The sequence below is a fragment of the Lipotes vexillifer genome, unplaced genomic scaffold, assembly GCF_000442215.2.
Source record: "Lipotes vexillifer unplaced genomic scaffold, Lipotes_vexillifer_v1.1 scaffold1077, whole genome shotgun sequence".
In the NCBI taxonomy this organism is placed as follows: Eukaryota; Metazoa; Chordata; class Mammalia; order Artiodactyla; family Lipotidae; genus Lipotes; species Lipotes vexillifer.
Genome location: NW_006784237.1, coordinates 994743 through 1013411, shown reverse-complemented (window position 1 = coordinate 1013411; position 18669 = coordinate 994743). Strand labels below are relative to the sequence as shown.

Genomic DNA, 18669 nt, shown 5'->3' with positions numbered 1-18669 from the left:
CTGCAGCAAAAGCTTGATGATTTTATAACAAAAGACAGGCTCAGGCTGTCCACGTCCCAGAAAAACAAAGAGCGGAAGCAAAGATGATCCTTCCTGCCTCACTACGCTCTGGAGAAAAGGTGAGCATGCCCCTCAGTAGACCACCTTGTTGGGACAAGTGGGGAGAACAAGGAAAAACATTCCAGAAGTTTCATCAACATACAACTGTCTCAGCCATAAAGAATGAAACCAAATACAATAAAGTTGAAAAATCAGCATTTCTAAACATTTCACTTTCATTCAGATGGAATTAACAAGTTATGTCACTCTTTTACTCTGCCACAAGAATTCTTTTTACTAAGGGCAAAAGCAAAAAAGAGACACTAGCTGAAGACAGTCTCATTTTTGCTTTATTGAATAGTATCCCACATCCAATATTTACAGACGAAATTAAATGGAATTTATAAGCCTACCATGCAAAATATTTTTAAAAATTAATCTGAAATAACTCTTAATGGAAATTATCAATTCATATGTGTGAATACAATAATTAATTCATAAATTTTCAGCCAATATCCAAGTCGGTTCATTTCACAAAAACTCTATTTTCAAGAAGAGGAAATATTAAAAAATTCAGAAAAATATTTCCGTATCTAGTCCTAATCTTCCGGTTTTTCTGTAAAAGAAGTCAATAACGATTATAGACACTCTGGCCACCGTGAATTAAATACACATTTTCTCAACTGCATGACTACTTTCTTTAACGCCATATGTAACTTTTAGCATAGAGGAGCTACTCTTCTTTTATCGTATTTTCATGAGAGGTCTAAATTTGTTTCTTTTTAGGTTCAAAAAGAAATACATATCCAAATTTAAAACCAGCACCTAAAGATTACTTTAAAAATAGCAACAGGGGCTTCCCTGGTGGCACAGTGGCTGAGAGTCCGTGTGCCGATGCAGGGGACACGGGTTCGTGCCCCGGTCCGGGAGGATCCCACATGCCGCGGAGTGGCTGGGCCCGTGAGCCATGGCCGCTGAGCCTGCGCGTCCGGAGCCTGTGCTCCGCAACGGGAGAGGCCACAGCAGTGAGAGGCCCGTGTACCGCAAAAAAAAAAAAAAAAAAAAAAAAAAAAAATTGCAACAAGGACATGACCACAGAGTATTACCTTGACTTTCCATTATGGATGGTCCATGCAAGGAACAAGATGGACATAAAAGCGAGGAAGTCCTCTGAGCAGGCTTAAGTGAGACTGTACAAGCTAGCTGCTCTCACAGACATTAAGAGGCCATCAGAAATACAGTGTCTACCTCTGCATGTCTGAGAGAATACTGGGGCATGTAGACTAATGGCCCTACTAATGCCTATGACAATATCCTCAGAACAGAGGATAGAACAGAACTACAAAAACGTGGGGATCATAGTGGTGGATGGAGGGCATTATTTTCTCTACGTGCCCAAATGTAAAGGTATCTCTCTCTTTGGTTTGAGGTGAGCTGGCTTTACTACCCGTACACAGAATTCAAGAATCACAGTATTTCCTAATCTTTAAGAAGCGTGGGTTATGTTATTATATAAAGCCTATTCTTCCCTTTCCTTTCAAAGATCATGGTTCTTCAAAATGCATTATTATTATTTGGACAACCTAGATATTAAAATGTAAAGCACTTAATCCCTATCTACGCATTTTGAACCATTTCAAAAATGCCAAAGGTAAAATAAATCAGTGTATTGGTGATAGCATCTTCTATATTAAAGCCCTGAAAACTAACTTAACAGTCTTTAAATGGTATTCATTTTTGCTAGAATAACACTGCTAGAGGGACAGAAAAGCATGACCTAGAAAATCACAATGAATAAATGTCACGTATTAGCCATAATTGTAAAACATTCACCTGCCAAGAAAGGTTCTGGGAATGGTAGCGGTGCTGGATGTTTTTTTTTTTTAAGTAACAATTTCCCTTATACATAATAAATAGGTTTCCTGTTCAACAAACGTATCTTTCAAGATAACGTGAAGGCAAATTTCAGAATGCTATGGATCATCATATAGTTTAAATCACTGGAGTCCAATTTAACTGTGCCTGAGGGACATCTTTAAATAACAGAAATTAACCCTATTCATGAGCGGTTTAAATTGCAGATAAAAATATATAGAAATGAGGATAAAGTTGGAACAACGGGGTAAGGTATATTTGCAATCATGGCAGACGGCATCTTCATCTAGTGATTATTCAATGTTAACGTGTGCATGTATTTGTTTTATAGAAATCAGATAATGCATATGCTTGATATATTTCTATTAAATGTAAACATACTACTATAAATTCACATTTTTTTTTCTGAAATCCACACTTTGTTCTGGAAGTTGCCATTTATGAAAAGACAACACACTGATGACGGCTGTTCCTTGATCAACAGGACGTTAATGTGAGGAACACTCACTAGCTTTCTCAAAACGCAGGGCAGACTTACCTGTGGTCAATAGTTGATCATTTTTCGAAGGGCGTCATAGCATTTCCATTTGTCTGGGATGTAGAACGGCTCAAAAATGTGAGGGAACGGCGTGTCGTACCCACATACCCTCGATATAGGAGCCTCCAGGTTCAGGAAACATTCTTCCTGCAGAGAAGAATCCAGATGGTTAGCTTCAAAAATATTTTATTCACAGGAATGAAACATTTCACTTTCAAATACAATGGCATCCAGGGGCATTATAATTTTTTCACATTATAATATTATTATAATGTGAAAAAAGCAGGTAACAAATAGCATGTTTGGCCTGATCCGAGTTTTACTTAAGATATGTTTTCATATATGTATATGCATTTTATGCCTACATACATACCTGTTGCTTAAGACAAAGTGGAATTATACCTAACAGGCTGTTGTACAAATATAAATGTAAGGTATGACAAAATCATGACAAATGTTCACAGTAAACTCTGCAGCTTGAAATTAGTGACAGTATATGTTTTCTCTTGTTTCTTGAATTTTTCAAATTTTATATAGGACAGACATGTATTACTTTCACAATAAATATTTATAATTACTCTATGTAACCAGACTGAACTACCAGTTACTTGCCTATGTTCAGGTCTCTCTCACAGCCAGGTTTTGCAGACACTGACAGTCCCCTGGCTACTCACACCCCAAGCCCACTACCGCTCTTTGCCCAACTGATGTGCGAACATCTCTCAGCTATCACCTTGGGAGTCACCTCCACCAGGAAGCCTTCCTTGACAGCACCTCCCCAACTCTGCACCACTGATGAGGGAGAGGCTTCTGCCCTGAACTCCCACGGCACTGAACTCAGCACAATCCACTGTTTTTGCCCAATTATCTATCTTCCCTGAGAGACTATGAACTCCAGGAGGCTAGAGATCTGGTTCAAAAAAATGTAAGATCCCTAAGAATATATACATATGTATGACTGAATCACTTTGCTGTAACCTAAAACTCACACTACATAGTAAGTCAACTGTGCTTCAATAAAAAATTAATTTTTTAAAAAGTAAGATCCTGACCACAGGAGACCCTGTAGAAAGTTATCTTCAGGAAAAAAAAAGAAATGTTATTCAAGTGACAAATTCAAATTTGAAAATAAAATTTTTAGAGAGTTAAAAGAAATCTAAAACGAGATATGTGATTAAACTATTCTTAGGAAAATGATATTACCATTCACAGCTATTACCTGAAATCACATCTTTGAGTTTACACATCCACTTTCTCCATTGTTTTGTGTCACAAATGCTCTGGAAAGGTCCACATTTTCTTACATATTTTACTAACTGTATTTTTACATTTCATTTGAGCAGAAATTTTTAAAGGAATGCTGATGCCAGTCCCTATCTTCTGTATATATTTCTCCCAGTGACAAGTGTATCAGGGCAGAAAGGGCCTGGGAATAGAACAGTCAGCTCCAAAGGGAAGCAGCTGGCCATTTACACACTCTTCCTGCCCCCAAAATAACTACTGCGACGTACAGTATCAAACACCAAATAGTGCTGGTTTTCCCAGCAACAGGAAATCTTCATCAATAACTTGAGAACCTTGCAGACATAAGGTTTAAAGAGTCACCTAAGAAATTCCACTACTAATAAGCTCAAAAGAGATGACAGATTGGGTAGACTGTTTCTTGATTGAAACAAGTTATTTTGAAGGGATTTAAATTGTCAATTTAGGATTAACTCAGTTTATTACTTTAGTTGACACGAGCTGTTTTCCTGCTTCCCCTGAATACTGCATCCTTCATACACAAACTCTCCACGGGCACTACAAAATACAGAAAAGCCAGGGGAAAATATTTCCCTTAAATACCTTTGATTTTACACCTGGTATAAAATATTATTCTTTCAAACTAGTTCCCTGAAAAGCTGGCCTATGACAAAATGATGTTTCAGTGTTTGTGAAAATCACTCCTTTTAGCAGAATGACCAACATCACCAAACTAAAATTTATTTTTAAACAGCAATGCCTCTAATTTCTCAAGAATGTGAGAATCACTCTACAGGAATGCATCTGCACGTTTGCAGGAGCAGAGAAAAAGGTCTGTGAGGTCACACTTGAACTGTCAACAGAGGCCACCCTTGGAAGCTGGGAGTGACAAGGAAGTGACAAACGACTCTACTTGTACCTTATATGCATTGTTGGAGCTTTTGTGACACAGTATTACTTTTGTAATTAATTGGCACTGATATAAAAGTAAAGAGTAAAAAGAACAATCATCTTATGTGGATAAAAGTTCCTATTTCGTGTTAACACAAATTTGTGATTTTATATATAGCATTTTCTTAATTTGGAAACAATTACTGTAAGGTATATGGAATTAAATTATTATAAATTACTATATATAAATATATAAAAAGTAATTATAAAAATCATGGAAGATAATTCAAGAATATATGATTCAGTTTTATAAGGATATATACCCTAACCTATGGAAACAGTATGAAATTTTAACGCTTTGCTATCTAAAGTATATTAAAGAGACAAGTTATTCTTTCCACGGACTTGTGTTCAAACTTCTTTTAAAGCAACTGGAAATAAGATGTTTGGGTCAAGCATCTGTACAGAGTTACTTCCCACTGAACTGGTTCACATATGAATGATTTATGTGTGACTACCTGTTTCTTTGGGCAACCATTAAAACTGGAATCCTTGTTCAAGCTCAGTTTTTTTCATATAGAAGCTGTACATACACACACACACACAGAAAAAGGAATATTTGAAACTCATTGGCAGATTTATAGATCAATGTACCAGATTAATCCTGCACAAAGTATCTCTCTTCGTTATATACCACATTTTGACACCGTAACTATAGCAACCATATGCCCTGAATTTTCAAAACAATCCAGATTCATCATATTCTTCTTTTCCATTGGTCACATAAGTACATTTACATTTTTTTAACTGTGATGATTTTTGATTCAGAAATACTAATCTGCATAAAATTCGGAATAAATAGTTACCTAACCCACAGGGTTGTCATGAGGATTGCAGGTAGTCTCCAGCACAGGGGCTAAGATGAGAAGTACCAGTTTCTGGTCTCTCTTCCTGGGCAGCTTGTATGTGGACGGGCTCAATCCACATAGAACAATGACAGATGGGACGGTGAGGTTACAAAGCAAATCACAGTGGAACATGTAACCAGGGGCAACAGAAGAGAACCCAGCCAGGTGCCAGGAGAAACTTCCTTCCAGCTATTCATGGTCCGAAGTTTCACCTTGGATCCAATGAGAAGAACTGAAAGTAAACCTTAAATCAATCAGGTAGTAACACCTACATATACTGTGCTTGTGGTATAAATAATCAGATGCTTCGAGAAAAACAGATGTTCCTTCCAAAAGACCCTTGCACAAAACTCTAATATAGGGTATTTGAATTTACTTCTGAGTATGTCTTTTTGTAAGTATGAGAATTTTCTTTCCAAAATATGTTAATAATAATAATAGTAACCCGTACTTATGATGTAGCAGGTGTGGTGCTAAATGAGATCTCATTTAAACATTTTAACAAATCTATGAGGTAGGTATTATATTCCATTTCACAGATGAAGAAACCAAGGTGAAGGAACTTGCCCAACGTTGACAAGCTACGTACAGAGCCAAGTTAAGACTCAAACCTGACTACATTCATTCTGCAAAATTTGAAGCACAACTACTGAGAACAGCAATAACAAGAAAAAATAAAAACAAAATGGAAGACAAGCTGGGATTAAGGTTTTACAACAGAGCCTCAAAAGGGTTAAATTCGGTGTAAGAAGCCTTTCCCATGTATATAAGGAAGGTAGACGTTAAGACGTGAAAAAGCTGAAAGCACACACTTAAGCATGAAGGTAACACATAGAGCAATAAACAGATGGTCCTGGGTATCAGGAAACTCCTAGGCTATCCTAAATAATTTAAAGAGGCATAACTCAAATTGTTTATGTATGAGCCATCTGGGTTGCTATGCACGTTACCAGAAAAAGGAAGCAAACAATGTGAAATAACAATTTCAAATCAAAAAATCATAGACCCAGGCAAAAGAAAACTTCTCTATTTGCCGATTTTCTGTAACAAAACAAAATAAAATTTTAAGTATCTTGGAGAAATTGCGGACGACAGAGATCCTGTAAATTTTCTAGCAGATGAAAATAAAAATAAATAAAAATTAATAAAATAGGATCCATGATTAAGACAAAACATTACTGATAGGCTTTAAAAATTAAGTGTACTTAATATCAACTGAAGTTAATAACACTGTAGTGCAAATTTGCAAGCTGCTAAGAGAGTAGATCTTAACACCCTTCATCACACAAAAAATCAAGAATTGCATTTATCCGTATGTTTTGGTGAATGTAATACAGGTTATATGTTATTACACGTGTATGCAAATGTATATAAGTTAGGGCTTTCATGGGATCGCTCAAGACCTCTCAACACTTAGCCTCATTTCCCCATGAAAGTTTTAAGGATGTCAGCCATAAATTCTCCTGTCACCGTGTCACAGGAGTCACATCACTGAAACCAGCCTCCAGCATTCTGCAGTGTGGCTATGGTCACTCTCAACAAATCTTTTTCTTGTTTATATGGCAAGGCTGTATAATATAATTGATACAGCATGGAATTTGGAATTCTATCTGAAAGGAATCTTTGTTCTACTAGGATTTAACCTCTCCAAGGCTCTGTTTAGTCAACAGCAAAAGAGAAGTATTACAAATTCTGCCCTTGTGCCTTTTCTCACCTTCCGAGATGGCCCACGCTCTGTCTGTGGAGTGTGTTTCTCTCTAAATAAATCCACTTCTAACCTACCTGTCCTTGTGATATTCTATTGTTTTGTGACTCTGTTGTTACCTTGCCTTTTTGCATCTCTAGCTTGGGCAGCAGCCTATGAGAAGCACCTGCTTTCATGCCTGACATACCATAGTGCTCAATAATTGCAAGGGTTTTTTTCTTCCAGTTTTACTGAGATGTAATTGACATACAGCACTGTCTAAGTTTAAGGTGTACAGCATAAGGATTTGACTCACATACATCATGAAATGATTATCACCATAAGTTTAGTGAACATCTATCATCTCATATAGATACAAAATTAACAAAATAGAAAAATAATTTTTCCTTGTGAAGAGAACTTTCATACATAACAAACAGCAGTGTTAATTATATTTATCATGTTGTACAGCAAATCCCTAGTACTATTTATTTTATAACTGGAAGTTTGTATATTTTGACCACCTTCATCCAATTCCCCCTCCCCCCAACCCCTGTCTCTGGTAACCACAAATCTGATCTCATTTTCTATGAGTTTGTTTGTTTGTTTCTTTTTGAAGTATAATTGACCTAATAATTGCCAGGTCTTTGTTTTCCTCTTAAGATTTTTCAAGTTCTAATAAACACAAGGTATCTGAAATGATAGCCCAAATCATCATTGAAGACAAGATTCTGGTATACAGAACAGTCAACACTGAGAAGTGATATCCATTGTAACACAATGCCTGACAGCTACCATTTATTGGGCACTTACTGAGCCTTAAAGAATGCAAGAAAATACCAAAACAAGTTTAAGTGCTGTATGAGGAAGGAGGGTGGAGACCACTGAAGTTACTGAAGGAGCCAGGCTGCATCCAGTGAAAGGCAGGATCTGATGCTGCCCCCTGGTGAGAAGCAGGGAGCCTACACACTTACTGCCAGTTCCTGGGCCTAGAATGACAGGTTAATAAGTGTGGCCAGATCAGGAAGTCAGAAGCTCCAGAAATGGTTAAAAAATCCACCCCACCCCCCCATTCCCCCGGAAAGAACTTAATTTCCAAGCATTGCTACTATAGAAAAGTAGCCTGTCAGTCAGTTACAGGAAGCTTCCAAGTAAAAGAGCCCAACAGATAACTGAATATAATCGAGGCACACACACTTCAAAAAAGTCAAGAATAAAGCCCATAAAATATCATTTGTTTTATTTTTAAAGCAGTCGTTTGTTTTTTAATTCAAGGCAATTTCAGACTCAGATTTCTTTCTAAGAACAATTTTGGAATAATTTTTTTTCAGTCCTCCTAATGACAGAAAGTTGGATACAGCCCATTGCATAAGACTACATAGCGTCTCGAGTTGGAAAATTGTGAAGTTTAAAGTGAGATAAGAAAATTTAGGTCTTTCATATATGTTCCTACTTTCTTATAGTTGATACAGGATGATGAATCCCTTTCACTTTCCTGAAAAACTATTCAACTAATTTTCCTAAACATTTAATGGAAAGTCAGAAATGCAGGTCACTGAAATGAGAAACACATCAAAGTCAAAATACATTGTCTATAGGATTATCTGATAAATCCAGATTTTATGTTCCTTCTTGGAATAATGAGAAACATCAATCCACAACAATTTCAAAGTAATAACGCAGAAAACTGATTTTTAAATTACTTGGCAAACAAAAAGGTCCGGGTTATATCACATAATAATTATTACGCCACCATAATGCATTTAAACTAGGAGAATACATTTTGTTTCTAAGAGGGCGTTGGGAGTGAGGGTAAATTAAACTATAAACCTAACAAGCACTGAACAAGACACATAGATCATAGAGTTCTCATTTCTTCTCTAGGAAAAACATTAAGAAATAGCTTTAAGTGATTTGTGAAGTTTTAAACCTAAACTCCAATACCACTTAGTCCTTGTTAGTTATTATTTAACAATAAACAACAGGTTTTGCTTCTAAATGCAATTCTTTGTCTAGGGATCTTAATGAGCAGAGCAAGAGTTAAACCAAAATATTATGAGAAAAACTAAATTAATATACCAAAATGATGCATGTTTGATAGCTTTAAAGTCCATGAACTTAGAGACCTACATTTTGATTTTAAGTTGATTAGTCCCAGTTATTTACGCAAGGTTAGACATCACCCAGTTTCCAAATATTATCAGAGAAAATTTGTATTAAATCTACCATAAACACTTGCCCATGGCCAAAACATGTTTCAGCAGGTGAGGAAAAAATGATGCTGGTGTCTTGAATGACAAATGAGTCACAGAAACCTGTGAAGGCACTGTGCCAGCAACTCCAAATTAATTTCATTGCTGAATTAAATAAATACAACTTTACTAATGTAAAATAAAATGTTTTATTTAAGCTAATGGTTTAAACAGAATGTATCGTGGTTTTAAAACAGAGCTTAAAATATACATTTTACGTCTGTAGCAATTTTGTATATAGCACAGACCTATGAAATTTATTCTTCAGACAGCAGAGTCCCTAATCTACCTCCAAACTAACAGGATGCTTCCCCCATCATTACAGCTATGTTTATTTTATTTTTCTAACACCATGCACATGAGATGCAAACACTTGTTAATAGGAGGTTTCTCACTTTTAAGACACAGTTGAAACAATATAACTAAATAAGACAGTATATGAATAATATAATTTCATCCAGATTTGCATAGCACCTAAAACATTATAGTCAATCCCAATTATTTCAGCAGAGCTTTCATTTATAATCATAATCTTGACTAAATTAAAAGCTAAGGTCTCTATTACTTAACTTCACTAGAATATCTTCAGTGGCTGCTGACTTAAAAAAAAAAAAAGTCCAATTCTTCCTCTTTAATGCAAATTACTGGCAATTTGGTACAATTTTTGTTTTCCAAGATTTCTTTCAGCTAGTTAAAGAATGGAACTGAATTCTCAATTAGGATAGTCATTTAAATTCAAACTCCATTTTTAAAATGGAAGCCTCTTTTCTGAAGTTAGACAGAAATATTATTTCTGATCTTAAATGGCTTTCCCTGGATACAGTCTAGCTACCTAACACAAAGTTGGAGAATGATATTAAAATATACATAGAAATGATTCATGGTTCAAATTCAACAGCTGTGTCAGAATATACAAAATCTTAATATAAAATTATCTATGAATCTCTATACATTAATTCTACATTACTGTAGAAACTGAGGTAGAACAAATTTTAAAATCAAAATTTAACATTAAAGTCAATAATTTATTATATAAATAAATTTCACTATTTTAAAATCAGAAATAAGTGAAAGCAAGTGACAACTTCTTTCTATAATTTATAATCTTATCAGAAATCACTTTTTAAAAAAGTACACAGTGCTCATTTTGGCCCAGGGACTGTACTAAATATTTTACGAATATTAACTCATTTTAATTTTTCATAAACACTAAATTAGCAATCACAAAGTGAAAACTAGTACCCCATCCAAACCACTTTGGTTTGGTTCTGTTTTCAAACTTTCCCCCAGATACAGTCTTGGGCTATGACCTGAAGCAGCCTCACCATTTTCAACTGAAAGCCAAAAAAAAAATCATTTCTTTATTAAATCTTCCTATAACACATCCTGTTGATTTGCTGCTATCAGTCTCCAAAGATATGCTGAGGTTTAAAAAGTTAAAAGTCTAAATTCTTTTGAGATACACTATGTGCGAATTTGGACATTTAATATGTAGTGTGGCTACAATGCTTTTGTTAAAACACTTTACATTCAATAGAGAGGGAAAAAAAAAGGCAACGCTCTCAAATTTCCACAGATGCCGAAGCTGGTCAAATTTTATAGCTCAAAATTCTTTCTATAGAAGAAAGCATCCACACGGCAGCAAAGTTTGAAAGTGGAATTTCCCTAGAATGTGAATGCATAATGATAAACATAAGCGGGTAGCAGCACTTGGTCGTCTCATGAACAAATCGCTCTCTGTAAGGTAGGATTTTTGCTTTGCTTGGCACTAGGAAATTTAAAATGCTCCTGTAAAGCAACTTTTGATGATCCTACAAAGTATTCGATTTTTCTGCTTGTTCTGCAACAAAATTCTTTGTATAGTATTCTCGCAACACCAAATGGTGCTCAGAAGGCAGAAATCAATTCTAGCTAAAGCGACCTGATGATTCCTTTGTTTCATGGCATAGAAAATATATTCTTTTAGAGTCGGGGGGATTGAACCTGCACTCAGAAAACTTCTAGTAGGATTTGTCACTGTCCCAATTTTGCAACCTATTTTTTAAGTTTCAAGACTAATTATAAAATGAAACTACTGGAATAGAGTGATTTCCCCCATCTGGCACCATCTTTCTAAAAAATTTAAGAAGCTGGATAAAAAGAAAAAAAAAAAGAGGGCTAAAATATTTGCTATTTTACAAATGATACTCTTTTGTTACAGTATAATGGGTTTTTCTTTACTGTTTTCTCTTACTCGTTAAATATGTTAAATTTCTAGTTTATGTTTAAAAGAATGCTAAAACAACTTTCTAAATGTAAAAAAAAATCAAGGAAAAGGGAAAAATCAACTTTTTTTAATCTACATAATGCCAAAAGAGATGTGTCAATGTTTTTACTGAAATTAAGCATACTTTTTTTTTTTTTAAAGTTAATCTTGGGTGTCATAGCAACACAGCCTTTAAGCTTGGTTTTGCTGAATGAATAAATCAGACCAAGTTATTTTTCAGCAGTTTAATTCTGTTCACCAGATCACTGCAATTTTAATAAGAAAAGCACAGAAATAAATGCTTTAGGCTACCATCAATTATTAGGGAGGTTTATTCCCAAACTTGTTAAGTAGATCCCAGTAGTAGTAGCATTCTCAAAGTTTAATAATTGAACAAATTAACAAAGCAAACAAGCTTCTGGCAGGAATCTCTGACTGAGTAAAGAAAAGACGTATAAGAGCTCTCATTATTTATTTGCAGATAACTTTTGCTAATATGATGAGTTTTAACCTATTCCTTAAAACAAATCTAGCCATTGTAATTATGGTCTGCATCCAATAAAAATATAATACAGAATCCAAAATATATTTTCTTCTTTACTGTATTTACATATATATGTTTCTACCTTTACAGTTGGTTAATATTTCTTGCAAAGAAGCTTTTCAGGTTGAATGTCTATACATTTGCATACACACTTTTTCATGCTGAAATTTCAAGAATCCAGATATTTGAGAATTAGGGGGATAATGCACATCCCCTTTTCTACTTCCAACTTTGTATAAACTGTAGGCCGATGAGATGAACCCAATTCTGCACATATTCTCACAAAGTCTGTATTGTATGCTCAGTGTGGACAAATTTCTAATAAGCCTGATTAAACCACAGATACACTAATGAAGGTGTAGTTAGTAACTGAGACCTGGTTCTCATTACTTTTATAGTTAAGTGCAAAAATTTAATATTAGAAATGCCCAGAGATACTGTTCATTAGTACATTTTGATGAACTACATTTATATAGTTTCTATAAATAGGTGATGTTCACATATTTTATTTGAATGGACCAGAGCATTTACTTACTATTTTTTATCTCCCTACTGGGTGCTGAACTATATAAAAATTTAATCAGGTCCCTCAATTAGGCACCAGGCTAAGACACATAGCACTGATCCCCCAAAGAGATCACATGAGATTCCCTATTTGTCATATATCACAGATAACAATGTGCACAAGCACACACGGACACAGAAAAATAATTCTGTCTTTAAGCAACGCGTGATGAATATCCTAAGAAACAACGCGGAAGCTACAGGAAAAAAAATGTGTTTGTCCTTATGCCTATAGGTTCAGGAAAAGGATTATGTACATGTAGACAGAGCACAGAAAAGCCAGAGAATCACTAAATAGTAACCAAGAGATGTTCTTTTTTAATAATAAACAAGTATAATTATGTATATCATCTCACTTAATCCTTTCAACTAGCCTAGGTGGTGGCAGCAAGTGAGGTGCCAAGGTTGATGAAGGTTAAATGAGGTGACCGAGGTCACACAGGTAGATGCAGCCCTGGCGGTATTTGAACCAGCTGGCCTGGTTACCCTTGAGTGTGCTGCAAGACTTTAAAAGTGGGCAAAAGAGTCTTGCTTGGATACAAGGTAAAATTTGTATCCTGGGCTACCATTATACCCGGGAAAGAGAAAATGGTGAAATTGTCTGCTCGTTTATGTCAATTCCAATCAAGATTTTTTTTCTTTCAATTTTAATAAAAAGCTTAGCAGTTTAGTGCCTTGGCGGGGAGGAACAGATGGGTCTGTTTAATTAGAGTTACAGGAGGTTAAGCTCGGATGGATATGTTTTGCATCTTTTATGTACTCACTGGGGAGACACGGAGGGGAAGGTGTAGGGGACAAGATTGGAACTTGTTTCTGGTTAATTACCAGCAACTTGCTTGAGTGCAGAGCAGAAGCTTCCACTTTGGGGTTCTGAAGCTGATCCTGAATTTTCAGGAAAAACTGTATGTTCAATCTATGGTAGGCTGTACGTTTAAAGTTTCTTCTTCTAAAAGTTAAAAAAAAAATCATTCAAGTGCTTCACCGGGAAATTAAATTTGCTTGCTTTCATTTATTTCCCTATCGCTGATAACATCTAGATGAACTTAGGTGGCTAAGTCATTTGATAAAGAATGTGATGGCTTTTTGATAGATTAGAAAAACCGTTTCGATAAACATAGGTTACAGGTTGTATCCTAGCCTTAACTTAAATTGGAACATGAAATGCAATCCTCTCCTCACAGTAAATATTTTATGGCTCTTCTCCACGATTAAGTCACTTTGCAGAATCCAAAGTACAGAAGAAAATTTCTGGAGCATTTAAAGAAATGCCTTTTGGGAAGAAAATTAAGTTCTTTTCCTGCAATGAAAACAACAGACAATACATTGCAATGAAGTTCACCTTAAAGTTAAAACGTAAATTGAAGTGTGGTATGAGGTCTGCCAACTTCAATTAGTGGTTACCGGTACAGCCTGCCCAGCTGGCCCTGGGGTGTCTATTAAATAGCTGTGAGCTCTCACTATAGGTGTAAAGCCCATTGCCCACACACACATGCCATCAAGTGGACTTGGCCGTGTGCAGAGGAGTCCATCCCTGTGCCTGGAAGCCGAGAGGTCCCGGTGGTCTGAGACAAGCATTTCGGTCATCCCTGGGAAAGTATCACTTTGACAGCTGGATTAAAAAATGATTTATGTAGAGAATATATCTGGGTTACGAGGCATTAGAATTTCATCTTTTTCAATTTCCAGGCCCCTCAATAGGCGTGCTTCTATTTGACCTAACCAATCACCAACCCACAAGGATTTTCCTTAGGTTTCCTCAAATGCTAATGATGTAGCAAATCTAATTAAGTTCATATGATTCACTTCGGCAGTAGGTATTTCAGTGACTCCAGAATTGCCAAAAGGAAATCTGAAGCGTCTATTCTCTCTCCAAAACAATCATGCCGCGTGCCAAACTGATAACCATTAAACACAGCCGCAGAGCAAATGTAGTGGGGTTTTGGTCCTGTAAATATAGTGTTCACACGTCAATCTGCCCTGCGAGCAATTCTGGAGGCAGACCCACCGATTGCCGGTTTCTGTTACTGTTACATGAGGATTAGATGAGAGTATTAAGTCACTTGTTTCACTCAGCACAGCTTGAGCAGATTTCTACATGCCATGAGTTTCCTCCACCTAAGAACACTCACTGAATGCCCCAAATATCGATAAAAACTTTCGAACAGCATCTTGTTGAAATGGCTTTCAAGCTCTGTAGCTCACGTGAAAAAAGAGTAAAGGTGGCTTTGGATGTTTGAGAGCTTATTTAGGGAATAATGAACATGCAATAGATTGAACCTCATTCCTGAAGAAAATCCCATATACTGTGTTCATTATAAATGCTTTTTTCTTAAGGTTTGTAAAATAACATTTATATCTTAAAAGTTAACGTGCAAAACAAAAGAAGCAAAAAACAAAGTCATCCATAGTCACAAGCAGTTTACTGTTTGATGTGTCCTTCTAGGTCTCATTTGTGTATGTACACAACTAATAAATGCTTTGCTTTTCATTACAGTAAGTGTGCAACATGAACCTATGGACACATCTGAGCTACAGAAATTCAACTCTTTTTATTTCAGTAATTCGATTTCCATGAAAGGAAATTCTTTTCAGAGGGGCTCTCCAAACTGGATGGGTTGCCGGATGCTTAAGGCCACGACCACATTCCCTCCAGAGGCTGTTAGGTTGCTATGGCAACTGCCCTTCCCCTATCAATAAGCAACAGCTCTGAACCCTACTATTCTGAAAAACAAACAAACAAACAAAAAAACTGGTTTCCTTTTCTGTGGTGATAACAACATGAGCTAGTTTCAAGACTGAAATGACCACTTTTTGTGCAAAACAAATATCTTTGCTGACTGAATTATTTCCCTAGAATGCAGCTTTGTAAATAAATGCAAAAAATAGTGAAATCAGCCATTGTACTCCAGTTCAGTTTCAAAACACAGTAAAATCTGTGGCATAAGTAATCTAAGGATGTTACAGCTGGAACACGTTATAGCGTGGGGGTCCAGGCAGAAGAAGAAAGTCAGGTTTCCAGAGAGCAAATAACATGTCGAAAGCAAAACTGACAGCAAGAATACAACAGAGGCTTCCATGCAGGTCTTGGAAGTTTCTTAAAAGAAGCACATATTTCAATAATTCTGTTTCTTATCTGTGGTTGTCTCCAGATACGTAATTATTACTGTGCAAGGTAATGCATATATCGATTACATTTATTAATTTATATACATCTCCCTCCTATTTAAGGAGGTAAGAAGTTGTCTTCACTGGCTCAGGCACCAACAGCTAAATCTTTAAGATGTGTCTCATTTTACCTTGGGAAAACCACCACTGAAAAGTATCCTGTACACTGGTTTTCACAGCCCACAGTATTAGAGGTACAATGCCTGACACAGAGTAGGCATCTGTAAATATCTGCTAACGCAACCATTCCAGTTTTTACTTCTATTCTGGTTCACTCTGGAGTGTCAAGGAGCTTAGTCACTGATGAGGCAAAAAAAATCAACAAGACAGGAAGTGGGGTGCAGAGATTTTTACTCCTTGGCGATTAAAACTGAACCCTCTTACTCATGTACCAGACCCCACACTGCTGCCATTGTGATGAGGTCCCTCCCCTGGTTAGAAGCTTTTCCTGGCTCCCCAGAGCTTATACTTTATCACCATTTCCCTCCCAGCCCAGCAGAGACACACACAGGCCCACCTCCATTCCAAAACTTACTATTTTTTTTTTTTTCCCCTGTTGGCTGCACTGGGCAGCATGCAGGATGTGGGATCTTAGTTCCCGGCCCAGGGATGGAACTCATGCCCCCTGCAGTGGAAGTGCAGAGTCCTAGCCACTGGACAGTAGGGAAGTCCCAAAACTTACTATTTTATAACACCACCTTCACACAAACCTCTCTCGTCGAAAACGGTCTGATTTTTCTATCCCCTGCTGTCTTCACATAGATCACTTTTTTTTAAATTAATTTTTATTGGAGTATAGTTGCTTTACAATGTATTGTTAGTTTCTACTGTACATATACCCAGAGAAAACCATAATTCAAAAAGACATGCACCCCAATGTTCACAGCAGCACTAGTTACAATAGCCAGGACATGGAAGCAACCTAAACGTCCATCAACAGAGGAATGGATAAAGAAGATACGGTACAGATATACAATGGAATATTACTCAGCCATAAAAAGGAATAAAATTGGGTCAGTTGTAGAGACGTGGATGGACCTAGAGAGTGTCACGCAGGTGAAGTAAGAAAGAGAAAAACAAATACCGTATATTAACATATATAGGTGGAATCTAGAAAAATGGTATAGATGATCTTATTTGCAAAGATCACTTTTCAAATTCAGCTCAAGTACCCATTTCCAAGAAGCCTTTGGGACCTAGAGATTGTCATAATGAGTGAAGTAAGTCAAACAGAGAAAAACAAATATCATATGATATCGCTTATATGTGGAATCTAAAAAAACGCTACAAATGAACTTATCTACAAAACAGAAATAGAGTTACAGATGTAGAAAATAAACTTATGGTTACTAGGGGCAAGGGGGGGGGAGGGATAAACTGGGAGACTGGGATTGACACATACACGCTACTATATACAAAAAAGATAACTAATAAGGACCTACCGTATGGCACAGGGAACTCAATACTCTGTAATGGTCTATATGGGAAAAGAATCTAAAGGGTGGCTATATGTACATGTATAACTGATTCACTTTGCTGTGTGCCTGAAACTAATACAACATTGTAAATCAACCATATTCCAACAAAAATTTTAAAAATTCATGTATTCCATCATTCATCAATCAAATATTTCAGAGCCCAGTGTGTCCCCACCTCCAGAGAGTTTTATATCCTAGTGGGAGAAACAGGTATGAGGAAGTGTTAGAAAGGCAACAGGCAGAGGTCTGTGATAGACAGTAAGCTTCATGTGCTCAGGGAGGGGTTCCCTAAGGAGGCAGCATCTTAAAACCATGAGGGTCCAGGAGCATCCCTGGCAGGTCATACAACAAGCATGGAGGCAGGAAAGAGCTCATGTGACGCAGAGACGGAGAGAAGACCCATGGGACCACAGCCTGGGGGTGGGGGAGTACACACGCAAAGAGGGACAACAGAGAAACGAGGAGGGAAGGGGGCACCAGATGGCCAACAGACCAGCCCTGGCAGGAAGACAGTGACAGATGGTTCTGATATTTTACATATATGTAGCCTTCAGAGAACATACAAGAGTAGCCATGTAGAGTTATAAGATTCTCCAGGTAAACTCAGGGCTCATTTACAGGAAATAAGAAATAGCATTAGAGATGAATGCTAGAGTTGCTGATAATCTGAGTGAGACACAAAACACTACAGAGATGAGGGCAGTGATTCAAAGTACACAAAAAGGAACAGATCACTTTTTGTGTGTAATTTGGAGGAAATTGCCATTTCATTTGGTAGGAAAACTTTTTAAGGATCCACACAGAAATGCCCACTTCTGAGGAAGTTAGGAAAATAAAAATAGGAGATTTTAGAATTGAAAATATTTTACTGGAGTTTGTGGCTAAACGGAACCCTGTCTTGGCTAGGATTCAAATGTCTTTTCTAGTCACACGTTTATTACCATATCCAGTGTCTTAATGACAATATCAATTTCCCATTTATTCACACTACTGATTTCCTCTCCCTATCTCGTATCTCTGTCTCTCTCTCAGTGGCTTTCTATGATTATGTACTGTAAAGAAAAAGGCTCCAAATTGAGTAACCTAGCAACGTGTACAGAGATCATATTTTGGACACAGTATCTACTGTTCCTTTGGCGAGAGAAGTAGGAATCCACTGCAGATAGAAACAGATTTTCATACACTTTATCTGGGGGCAGTAGAGAGAAACCTTTCCCCCTCATTCATGTCCCCCCTGGATTTTC

The 18669-nt window shown here is 36.7% G+C and overlaps 1 protein-coding gene across 1 annotated transcript in view; it reads right to left on the bottom strand.

Moving 5' to 3' along the window:
* Nucleotides 1-371: 371 nt before the first annotated feature.
* The window catches only part of BCKDHB (branched chain keto acid dehydrogenase E1 subunit beta), a 239140-nt gene continuing 220842 nt past the window's right edge, over nucleotides 372-18669 (bottom strand). The window contains exons 10-11 of the mRNA XM_007456624.1: nucleotides 2453-2599; nucleotides 372-655 (exon numbers count right to left, since the gene is read on the bottom strand). Coding sequence (XP_007456686.1) covers nucleotides 2459-2599 — 141 coding nt within the window. The 3' untranslated portion in view covers nucleotides 372-655; nucleotides 2453-2458. The remainder of the gene's footprint in view (nucleotides 656-2452; nucleotides 2600-18669) is intronic.